This window comes from Microtus ochrogaster, chromosome 4 (genome assembly GCF_000317375.1).
Source record: "Microtus ochrogaster isolate Prairie Vole_2 chromosome 4, MicOch1.0, whole genome shotgun sequence".
NCBI classification, from domain to species: Eukaryota; Metazoa; Chordata; class Mammalia; order Rodentia; family Cricetidae; genus Microtus; species Microtus ochrogaster.
Genome location: NC_022011.1, coordinates 50,965,322 through 50,976,822, shown reverse-complemented (window position 1 = coordinate 50,976,822; position 11,501 = coordinate 50,965,322). Strand labels below are relative to the sequence as shown.

At 53.9% G+C, this 11,501-nt stretch overlaps 2 protein-coding genes across 5 annotated transcripts in view; one reads left to right on the top strand and one right to left on the bottom strand.

Annotated features, from left to right (window-relative positions):
- The window catches only part of Gpsm1 (G protein signaling modulator 1), a 27,629-nt gene extending 21,653 nt beyond the window's left edge, over nucleotides 1–5,976 (top strand). For all 4 annotated transcript variants that reach the window (XM_005346253.2, XM_005346252.3, XM_026777791.1 and 1 more), the window contains 3 exons: nucleotides 2,393–2,549; nucleotides 2,962–3,170; nucleotides 4,521–5,976. In XM_005346253.2, the coding sequence (XP_005346310.1) occupies nucleotides 2,393–2,549; nucleotides 2,962–3,170; nucleotides 4,521–4,727 (573 nt within the window). In that variant the 3' untranslated portion in view covers nucleotides 4,728–5,976. The remainder of the gene's footprint in view (nucleotides 1–2,392; nucleotides 2,550–2,961; nucleotides 3,171–4,520) is intronic.
- A 3,969-nt stretch (nucleotides 5,977–9,945) lies between these two features.
- The window catches only part of Dnlz (DNL-type zinc finger), a 5,480-nt gene continuing 3,924 nt past the window's right edge, over nucleotides 9,946–11,501 (bottom strand). Inside the window, exon 3 of the mRNA XM_013355708.2 lies at nucleotides 9,946–10,635. Coding sequence (XP_013211162.1) covers nucleotides 10,509–10,635 — 127 coding nt within the window. The 3' untranslated portion in view covers nucleotides 9,946–10,508. The remainder of the gene's footprint in view (nucleotides 10,636–11,501) is intronic.

Here is an 11,501-nt window from a genome sequence, read left to right as displayed (position 1 = left end):
GAGAGAGAGAGAGAGAGAGAGAGTGTGTGTGTGTGTGTGTGTGTGTGTGTGTGTGTGTGTAACCACTTGTGAGCTGCAGCAGTGAGGGCGGGTACTAGGAGAGCCCAGCCTTCTCCCTGGATCCTATTTAAGCATCTGGAGAACACCGTGGGTCCCAGCAGTGGCAGTGAGGAGACACTTTGGGCAGGTGGTGGCTACTGTGCCTGGCACCTTGGCATCCTGCCTGGGTTGCACGTGGCCTGGCGCCTATACAGTTCCTGATTGCTGCTGCTGGAGGGAGCCTGTGATTCTGTGTGAGTGTGGGTTCTCGGGCATGCCGGGACTTTGGTCAGCCAGGGTAGGGGTGGGCTGGGCCAGAGCTGTACACGTCTCTAGAACCTGGGCTTAAACTAAAGTAGTCGAGATTGCAGTCAGACCTTTGGGAAAGAGCCAGAGACTTGTGGGCAGGGGACAGGGTTCAGGGAGGCCTTTACAGTCCTCACAGGACCCTCTCAGACATGAGATCATGCTCCTCAGGGGCATGGGGGGAGAGCAGGGCAGTGAGTAAGGGAGCCCAAGTCCCAAGTCTCCAGCCTGGATATGGTTCTACTATATCTTGACAGTTGAGTGAGGGCAAGAGGAGTCTCAGAACAAATGCAAGTCCTTCAGGGGCTTCCCTCAAGCGCTCTCTCTCTCTCTCTCTCTCTCTCTCTCTCTCTCTCTCTGTGTGTGTGTGTGTGTGTGTGTATGTGTGTGTAAGAACGGGGAGGGGGGAGGATAGCATGGAGCCACTCTATACTGCAGCTTGGACCCTGCAGCTATCCAGTTCTCCAGACATACTGTGTAGCCCCTACTCCTCGGAGTGCTGGCTCAGCCAAGTGCTGCTTGTCCTCTGGCAGGGGCTGTGTATGTTAGCCTTCCTTTGCTTACAACTCTGGTTTTTCTCCTGGCTCTGACAATGTCAGACTGCAGGGCTCATTTTGGACAAAGCCTGAAGGAGAGCAAGGTCAACTTGAGGTCCCAGTAGGGTCTCTTTGCCATGTCACTGCCCTGTCCATAGCTCCTGTGACTGGGTTGCATTACCTTTGGAGTCCTGAATCTAGCTAGTCCTATGTTGGGCTTGTCCACCCAGTCTGTTTATATGCAGCTCTCAGTTCTGTTCTTACCTCTGTGATCTTGGGGAGGCCATACAACCTCTGTGCCTGTGCCTCTGTTGCTGGGCAATCCCAGGCATGGAAAGTGTCCCTTATGGTAGAAACCTTCCTGCATTCTGAAGGCCACAGCTTTGCAGGGTCAGGCCTTCCCGGGCATTGCTTCCTTGCTCTGTGTGGACTTTGATGGGCTAGAGCCAGGTTCCAGCTTCTTGCAGCAGGTGGTTCTGGACCTCCATTCCGTCCATTGCTAGGCTAGGACCCTGGGCCAGGCTTCTGAGACCCCACCCTGCAGAGTAGGCCTTTCCGTCCAAGGTTGTGAAAGCTGAGTCTGGGATGGCGCAGCCTGCTCCAGTCACCTGATGCTCAGGATTCACAGACCCAAACTCTCCGTTTGGAAGTAGGCTCCCCTACCCCATGACTTATCTGGACTCAGGACAGTCACCCATGACCTAGGCCTTAGACTAGACCCCCACTCAGCTACCCATATATTGAAGAATAGATCCAGAGTCCAGTACGGACTCCAGAAAGTTCTTTCTCTTCAGGAAGGAACTCTCAGCAGCGTTCCCATCCTCAACCCCAGGCCCTCCCCCCACCCACCCCAGCCAGCTCGCAGAGGACCTAGGGGTGTTAAGTCTTCCTCATACACCGACTCCCACACCACTGGTGTCTTCTGAACTGGACATTGGTCTACCATCTCTGTGTGGCCTAAGCCCAGAAACAGGCAAGAAGACCATCATCTCCCCACCTGGGTCTCCATGACTTTGGTGATAAAACCTATAGATCCTTCTATCATTGCAGCCAGATTGGCCACTGAGGTCACATAGCTAGTGGCCATCCTGGCTCCATGTTTGCAGAGGCCGGCTCACTGGACATTGGAGGGTGACAGAATTGGGGGCCAGGTACAAATGGAGCTCTGTATGACTGACAGGGCCCTCTGGGGTGGAATCCATTCCTGAAGATGGTGGTTTCTGACCTGGGTCAGCTTGGGGAAAGTCCAGGCTGAGGCTGGGTAGGGGTGGCCCAGGCTAAGGTAGCAGCAAGACAGGAAGTGACTGAGGCTGGCTGGAGGGGTGACAGACAGCCACAGAAGTGGGGACAGGAAACAGGCAGGTTTAGGAGCATCGTGTCATGGGGGCGGCATCCTGGAAGGTCCTGTGACCTCGTCCTGGGAATGTGTATAGTTAGGGTGGGCAGCCCTGGCAGTGGGTCTAGGACACTGAGGCACCGAGGGCTAAATTGTGGCCTCCCTTCTTATCCAGGGTATTCCCAGGGCCCCATCTTCGGACGAGGAGTGCTTCTTTGACCTGCTGAGTAAGTTCCAGAGCAGTCGTATGGATGACCAACGCTGCCCCCTGGAGGAAGGCCAGGCAGGGGCTGCTGAGGCCACAGCTGCCCCAACCCTGGAGGAGAGGGCAGGTGAGGACAGATCCTAGGTGAGCCCACCAGCCAGACCCAGCGTTAATCCTGTTAGCCCCCAACAAGCCAGTCTGGGGGGCAGGAGAGGCCAGCTGCAAAGTACCCCCATCACCCAGAGCTCCCTCCACACTTGTCCCTGAAGCTGCATCCTGGGAAGTATGTAATTACCCCACCCTGGAGAACACACAGTGTCTATGCTTCTCAGCCTTTGAGCGTGTGGGAGGCCAAAGCTTTCTCCTGTCAGCTCCTGAAGTCCTGGGAGGCAGGGCAGGGGCAAGATGGTTAGGAGTGGGCCCAGGCATAGAAGACTTACTGGGGCCATATTCCCTTTGAAGAGAGCTGGGCCAGTTCGAGGTGCCAGCATTCCCAGTGGTCGCCTCTCCAGGCCTCGCTTTCTGCTTGTCTCTTGCAGCTCAGCCCTCCGTGACAGCTTCACCACAGACTGAGGAGTTCTTTGAGCTCATTGCCAGCTCCCAGAGCCGTCGGCTGGATGACCAGAGGGCTAGCGTGGGCAGCCTGCCTGGGCTACGCATCACCCTCAACAATGTGGAGCACCTCCGAGGCGACGGGGACCCTCAGGAGCCAGGGGATGAGTTTTTCAACATGCTTATCAAGTACCAGGTGGGCCTGCACTCAGGAGACAGTGGGTGGGGTCTCTTCTAGGCCAGCCTTCTGGTGGTCCTCTGCCCGCTGCAGTATAGTCATCTAGCAGGCCCACAGCAAGCTCTGGTCTCTCTCTCTCTCTCTGGCCTTGTTTGAGGGATGCCTGAGGAAGACATAGTAACAAGCTGGTGATGAGGATGGAACAGCCAGAGTCAGGGACCACCCCGCAGATGCTCAGGCCTGAAGCCCTCCTTCTGCCAAGGGGCTGAGCATGTCCTGAGATGCCAGCCTCAGCACATTTTGGTGCCAGAGGTCAGCCTGGGTTGCCAGGTCCCCAAATCCAGGGATGTCCACTTCAGCTTCCACATCTGGGCAGAGGAAGTTGAGGGTCAAGTGACACCCTGGAGTTGGGAAGGAAGAAGAGCTGGGGTGTTAACAGCTGGCTGGAGGGTTAGGGGCAAGAATGGCTATCACTGTGGGGTTGACAGGTAAAACGGAGAGCCCAGACCTGTGAAGACAGAACCAGGGTAGGGCTACCCAGGGATGGGCTTTGGGATATGGGATGGGTTAGGGTTAGGGTGCTGCTGGGCTGAGCCAGCTGCCCTCCGGCTGGAGCAGTTATGTATGTGGTGGGACTTGGTCAGACGCAGGAGGGCGGGGGCCGGCACCCCACCTCTGCATCAGGCTAAGCTTCCAGATCGATGTTCCTTCTCACAGAGACAGAACCCCAACAGCATCCAGACAACCTCCTCTAAGTCAGCTCCTCCCGAGAAGCCCCGCCCACTCCAATACTTGGGCCATCAGCTGCACCGGCTCCAGTCCCTTCTGCTCCAGGCTCTGAAGAAAAAACAAACACCTTTCAGGCCCACATCGGGACAGGCAGACAGAGCCCGTGGTGTCAGCTGATTGATCCAAAGGAGACCCTTGGCGGGGTGGGGGTTGGGGTGATTTCCAAGGAACAGTCTCTGAGCTGTGGCCCCCAGGGTTGTGCTAGGTTCCAGGGTAGTTTTAGGGGTACAGTCCCTGGATTAATGGGTTCCAGGAGTTGGCCCTAGGGCTGCCCAGTAGCTGCTGGCTTGCTCTATGCCCAGAATATATTATCCCGCCCTTTCTGTTTGGTTGGCCAGCCACAGCTCTGGGGAGATGTCATCAAGAGACATTGCTAGGGCAGGGCTCCTAACACTATCCCAGAACCAGGGAGGCAAGAGGTGACTGAAAGCGGATCCCACTTGGAGTACACTACTCCTCTCGAGCCAGTGTCTGCTACCCTTAGATTTTCAGTAAGCTCATTGCCCACCCAGTGCTAGGATAGGCCCTCCAAAAGGCCTAAGAAATGTAAGACCATCAATCTCCACTGTGTCTGCCCAGTCCTCCAGGATTGATGACCAGCGCTGCCCACCCCCGGATGTGCTGCCCCGAGGCCCCACTATGCCTGATGAGGATTTCTTCAGCCTCATCCAGAGAGTGCAGGCTAAGCGGATGGATGAGCAGCGTGTGGACCTTGCTGGGAGCCCGGAGCAGGAGGCCAGTGGGCTGCATGAGCCCCGGCAGCAGTGTCCACCAGGTGCCAGCTAAGGCCTCACCCCTCCAGCCAGGCACGCCCTGCCCTGGACTCTGGGGACTCAGTTGTCCACAGTGGCCGTAACCCCTTGATAAGCCAAATCTTTCCAAGGCCATGATGGAGAGCCAGCTCAGCCCCTAACCCCTTCCCACTGAGCCAATGATGGGCACCCAGCCCTCAAGGAACCCCCATCCCAGGGTGGTGGGCTCAGGCTAGAGCTGCTATATGGGGGAGGGCATGCTTCTGACCCCATATGGCCCATAGCTTCCTGCAGACCCCGCCCTACCCTGCTCCAGGCTGGGCCTTCAGCATGTTGGCCCCAAGCCCCGGTGCTGTCCAGACCCTTCTCCCTCAAGCCCTGCCCTGCCAAATGTGAAATTCTGCCAACTCCCCCAAGCTCCCCAGGGGAGCCTCAAAGACTCTTCTGGGGGCTACAGTGGCACGGCATGTTCTGTCCCCCAGCTGGTCCTGGGATGGCTATGCAGGAGGTACACTCTGTATTCTGCCTCACCTCCCCAGGGCAGGCCCTATCCTGGCCTGTCTGTGCCCAACTCTGCCGCAGGAGATTGACAGCTGCAAAGTCCAGACACCCTGACCAAGTAGTCGCCAGCCTTGCACTTGGCCTTTGAGGAAAGATGAACCTTCTCCAGCAGGGGGACAAGGCAAGCTTCCAAGCCAAAAACACAGGCAGGGTCTTGTCCTAGGAGGACTTGTCCTGCCGGCTGGCAGTGGGTATTATGAGGTATCTGTTCAGCTAGATCCTCCAGTCCCCTCAGTGAACACACACCCCTTTCTACTAGGGAAATGGTACCTTGGCTTTCTCCTCAAGGGGTCGAGCTGCAACATCTGAGTTGGACACAGGGTACTGCAGTTGGGGTGGAGATTCAGGCCGGACTGCTGGGGCATCCACGAGACAGACCTTTGGGGACTATTGCCCCAGCTCTTGCCTGCAGATCCTGCAAGTAGCCCTACTGGAGGGTTCTGTACAACCCAGGGCCTCTTACCCTGCAGCCTAGGAGGGGGCCAGGGTAAGGGAAACTGTAGGGCCAGCCCTGTGATCCAACTTTTAAGAGGGAACAGCACCCCAAGGGCAGGAACAAATACCAGAGCACAGGGTCTCGGGCGGGACGTAGTGGCCGCCTGCATACTTGAATGTACATGCGTATTTATTGCTCACACGTGTTTGCCATGTTATCCACGGGTTCTTTCCAACCCGAGAGGTACGTTTTTGTTTTACCCAGAAATAAAACGTCTGCCAAGTGAGTGTGGCTTCTGGTGGAATTTGTGTCGGTCAGCCTTCCCAGAACGTGGGCTTGGCTTGTCCAGTGCAGTGTCCTCCAGCACACAAGCCCTCTGAGATCATGAGGAGCATGCCCGCCCCTGCTGCTTGTAGCAATGGGGGGCTAGGGCCTAGGCATCCTCTGCCTACTGCACTCTCTGCTGTTCTTCATGGTCCTGGCTTTCCAGAGATGTGGAACAGAAGCCAGGCTTGTCACTGTGCATTGGGGAACACTGGGGACTAGCCCTTCTCAGCAGCCTCACCCTCATTGGATTAGCTCCAGCCACAGGGCTCCCTTTGTTCCTAATTCTGGGACTGGATTGTGCCAGTCTAAGCAACAGAAACTGGGAGAGGGCCTGGCTTGTCCTCTACGTTCATGTGGTGAGCAGTACCCCATGGAGCTCAAGTCTATCCTGATAGGGCCCTTTGGGGAGAGGCCTGACCTAGGCCAAGGGAGGCAGAACATAAGACCAATAAAATAACCTAGAGAAGTCGCTGGAGTCTGGAGCACTGTGGTGGCTCTAGAGATAGCCAGATTCTTCCAGGCATGCCGGGACTGCTTAGGTGCTGGGAGGGCAACTTTGGAAGGAGCTGCCCTGGGAAGGGCATGTGATCAGAGGGCTGAGCCACTCCACGGGAGTCATGCTGAAAGCGCTGGGGTGGTAGGAAGGAGGAGACAACTCGACTAGTCAGAACAACTCCAAGCTGCTATGATTGACAACAGTGGCCCAAGGTGAGTCTGCAGGACAGGGTGAGCATATGGACCGTGCAATAATGGTCTGTGTGGAAGGTGAGGCTTCAAGTGAGACCCCGATGTCCAGAGAGGCTCCCCGGAAGGAGAGGGCTCTGGAGCAGCAAGGCTCCAGATGGGGAGCAGCAGCATGCAGAAGGCACACACAAAGATAAGTCCACAGTGGGTTTTGCCTTCCCATCCAGAGCAGGTCCCTTCCATCCAGTTCTGCACCATCAGGTCAAGCCACCTCTGGGCATCCTCAAACTCTGGTCCAGACACTTGAAGGCAACAAAAGAGCCTAGTCGGACTCCACTGGCCTCTTGCACTTGAAGGCCCCTAAGCAACAGTCAGCCCCCTCTGACCTCTGTGTCCTCCACAGGAAGCAGGCTGGAGCTGGGGGCTGGTTCTGCCTCTAGGACTCCGACAGTTTGCACAAATGACACAGGAGGCTCTGGGTGGGGATAATAGCAGGGTGTTTGCCGAGGGAAGGACAGGGGGTAATTGAGTGCCTGCAAGTGCACCCGGCCTCCCACGGCCTAGAGTGAACTGCTAATCACTAGCTGGGTCCCAGGAGACAGGGCAGCATTGTGTCACTGTCACACCCCACCCTCCTGTCCCAGGTCTCTCCCTGCCAGATGGACTGCTGATTAATGGTGAATATCACGGGGCCCAGAGACTCCTGCAAAAAGCCTGTTCTGGTCTCGCATCCGCTTGTTTTCCTTAACACAAGAACATCCTGAAGGCGTGTCAAACAAAGTTGGGAGATGAACCACACACCAAGGCAAGCATGATATGGCCCTCATCACTGCCACACATGTCCTCGTGGGCCCCAACACAGGAAGGAGCATTAAGAGGTGCAGGCAGCTCAGGGGGGGCCTCTTTCTTCCCAGCCTCTGAGCAGAACCCCACAGGTCTACCAGCTGCACTGGGCAGCCAGTTCTGCTACAGAAGCCATGCCTCAGGGCTTGACTTGACACTAGCTCACAAGATGGAAGCCACCAGTGCTAGGCAGGAGAGAGTGGGCAACAGAGGAGGAAGTAGTGGAGCTCTGAGGAACAGAAACTGCCCAGGGCCACAAGGGATGAGGTGACTGAAGAGGAAGGAAGCTCCTGAGGCTGGGGTCCCAGAGCCACAGAGTTGTTCTGAATTCAGAAAGGAAAACAGGAGCCAGGGCCCAGCACCTGGAAGTGACAGCTGTTTGCTGACAAGGAGCAGGCCAGACTTGGGGTTCCAGGTGGATGGGGTAACTTCTGGGAGACCGGAGTCCACAGCTGCAGGAGTGTACAAGTGAGTGTTATGTCCAAATCTGCGGAGTCCCCACAGAGCCAACAAAGGAGACCAAGTCCCATATGTAAAAGCAAAGAGCCTTTATTTTAATCAAGTTTGCAAACTTGGTCTCTCTGCAAGTCCAACATACTGGAATATCCGGAGAACCTCGAGCTCAATTAGAATTGGGTTTGTTTTTTTTTTTTTAAATGTATACAATGTTCTGCTGAAAGACCCAGATAAATCCAGACCCCTCTAGCAGAAAAAATAGAGCCAAAAATCTAAGCAGGGAGAGAAAAATCAAAAATCTAGTGCCTGTTTCAGGAACTAGCTGAAGATAAAGTTAGATTATAATCTTGAGAAACAGGGAGCTGCCCCCTTGTGGTTATCATTGGTATTTTCCAATGACGCCCTCCCTACCCCCTTTGGATTATTGTGTTATGGTTTCTTCCCTTAAATAACCCTTCTCCCAGCTACTCAGGGTTGAACTCTCTACCCCTGCATGGGAAATGAGTTTTGGCCCCAGTGCACTGGTCCCTGTCCTGTCAATAAACCTCATGTGATTGCAGCAAGGACAGTCTCTCGTGAGTTCCTGGGGGGTCATGTTATCCCGAGACTTGAGTCTCCCGGATGCGGGGGTGGGCGGGTGGGAGGGGGGGTAAGGGAGGTGTCTTCCACTGCCTGCATGTACACCTGCAGGCCAGAAGAGGGCACCAGATCTCATAGATGGTTGTGAGCCACCATGTGGGTGCTGGGAATTGAACTCAGGACCTCTGAAAGAGCAGTCAGTGCTCTTAACCTCTGAGCCATCTCTCCAGCCCTAGGATTGGGTTTTTATAGTAGTTAATGTGGGGGTGAGGGGTTTCTGAGGTTCAGGACCTCTGATTGGCTGACATCTGTCTAGGGTGTCGTGGTGAATGTGCGTTGGCAGGTGGGCCTATCTACAACGGTTGGAATGCCAGGCATTTCCTTTGGAAGGTCTGTTCTTGGGTCGGAGTCTGGTAATCTCAGCTTGTGGTTCCTCCTACAGCCAGGCATTGCCTCAGGGTAAACTACTGAGACTCAGGCCTCTTATTAAATTTATCAATGGCCAAATTCTACTCGGCAAAGAGCTTCCTTTGGGTGACCTGTCCATATTTAGCTTATTATGGCTGGCCCCCACATTTCCCCCTTCACAAGCAGCTAGACAGCACCCAACCTTGGGTCTGCTTTCCCCTGGCAGCCGGTGCTGCACTGAGAGTCATCTCACCCAGTGGTCAGCATCATCGTAATCCAGGTGGAGACCTCCGGCATCTCATTCATAATCTTCTTTGGAGACCTTGGGTTACTGTTAGGATCTCGGAGTCTCTATCTAATATAGTAAGTTTTTTTGTTTGTTTTTTTATTTGACTAAAGGCGTGTGCCACCACTGTCCCCCCTTTCTCTTTAAATATCTATTTATTTTATGTATATGAGTGCTCTATCACAAGTACTCCTTTATGCCAGAAGAGGGCATCAGATCCCACTATAGATGGTTGTAAACTACCATGTGGTTGCTGGGAACTGAACTTAGACCCTCTGGAAGAGCCATCTCTCCAGCCCCTGCAATAAGTTTTTTTTTTAAAAAAAATATTTATTTATTATGTATAAAATATTCTTTCTGCGTGTATGTCTGAAGGCCAGAAGAGGGCACCAGACCTCATTACAGATGGTTATGAGCCATCATATAGTTGCTGGGAATTGAACTCAGGACCTTTGGAAGAGCAGGCAATGCTCTTAACCGCTAAGCCATCTCTCCAGCCCCTGTAATAAGTTTTTTTTTGGGGGGGGGTTCGAGACAGGGTTTCTCTGTGGTTTTGGAGCCTGTCCTGGAACTAGCTCTTGTAGACCAGGCTGGTCTCGAACTCACAGAGATCCGCCTGCCTCTGCCTCCCAAGTGCTGGGATTAAAGGCGTGCGCCACCACCGCCCGGCTGTAATAAGTTTTTTAATCATTATTTTAAATGCCATATTCTGCAGATCTCTGAAGTATGAGGGCTGCCTAAGCACGTTGATTAGACAAATCCTGCTTTTTATTACCTGCTTTAAGTTTGACCTTGAAAACATACACAGGGAACTAAGTGAGGCTCATTCCTGTAACCTACCACATCAGCACTTTAAAGATGACTAACTTGGTTTTTTAACGATCTATAATAAGTACAAGACTAGAACTCCATACTCTGTAAAGCTAATAAATAAACCAAATTAGTCATTTCGCGGGTAAGCACAGAACAAGTGTATATCTAGCGGTTAATGCTTGTCTCCCACCAAGGCAAGGAACAGGTCCCAAGGTGAAATGGGAACAGGAGGGAGTCTAAGAGCTAGCATTGCCCTACGGTAATCTTAGCTTGTGGTTCCTCCTGCAGCCAGGCATTGCCTCAGGGTAAACTACTGAGACTCCGGCCTCTTGTTAAATTATCAATGGCCAAGTTCTACTCGGGCAAAGAGCTTCCTTTGGGTGACCTGTCTGTATTTAGCTTATTAAGGTTGGCCCCCACAGTCAGCTCTGTTCAGTCTTGCCAGGGAGGGTGGCAGGTGGTTCAGCAGCCTCCGGATCGGTACCAGGGCATCCTTCAGGCACGCGGCGAACCTCCTCTCCTCGAGCTGCTAGGATTTCTTCAATGTTCCTGTGAGACAGGAAGGCAGCCTCAGTTCTGTACTGGGCTCCCTCAAGGGCATCATCCCACGGTCAATTTGGTCCTGGAAAACTTGTCCCAGAAATCAAGTGACACTAGTACTTCAAAGGTACCTAATGCACCTTCACCAAATCTGTGTGTCAGGAAGGGCCATCTCAGAAGTCAGCAAACAGGATGTCATCCCCCCCCCACACACACACAGTGTACCCCCAGGGGCCTCGGCCATGCCTCTCACCAGCTAGCCATCCCAGCAGTTCTGTCCTGTTCCTACGAATCAGACCTGAGATTTCTCTGCAGCACAGGTCCAACAAGCAAACCCAGAGACCCAAGGTCTGCATGCTTATCTCATGCCGGCTCTGCCCACACTCCTGCCACTAATCCCTCCTCACAGGAGGACACTAAACAACCATCAGGTGGTCATAGACTCATCCTCCACCCTGGCTCCTGGCCCTCCGCACTGCCCTCCCACAAGTGGGAGCACCAACTGAAGTCTAGCACCCACTCCACAGTCTGACACACACCCATTTGCCCTGAGCTGGCAGAGGATAAAAGGCCTCCATTAGAAAGAAAAAATGCCCCAGCAAAATTCTTCAAAAATCTCGAAAGAACGGTAGTCAACTTCGTTTGGAAAAACAGAAAACCCAGGATAGCCAAAACAATCCTGTACAATAAAAGAACTTCTGGAGGCATTACAATCCCTGACTTCAAACTCTACCACAGAGCTAAAACCAGCCTGGTATTGGCATAAGAACAAACAGGAGGGGGGCTGGAGAGATGGCTCAGTGGTTAAGAGCATTGCCTGTTCTTCCAAAGGTCCTGAGTTCAATTCCCAGCAACCACATGGTGGCTCACAACCA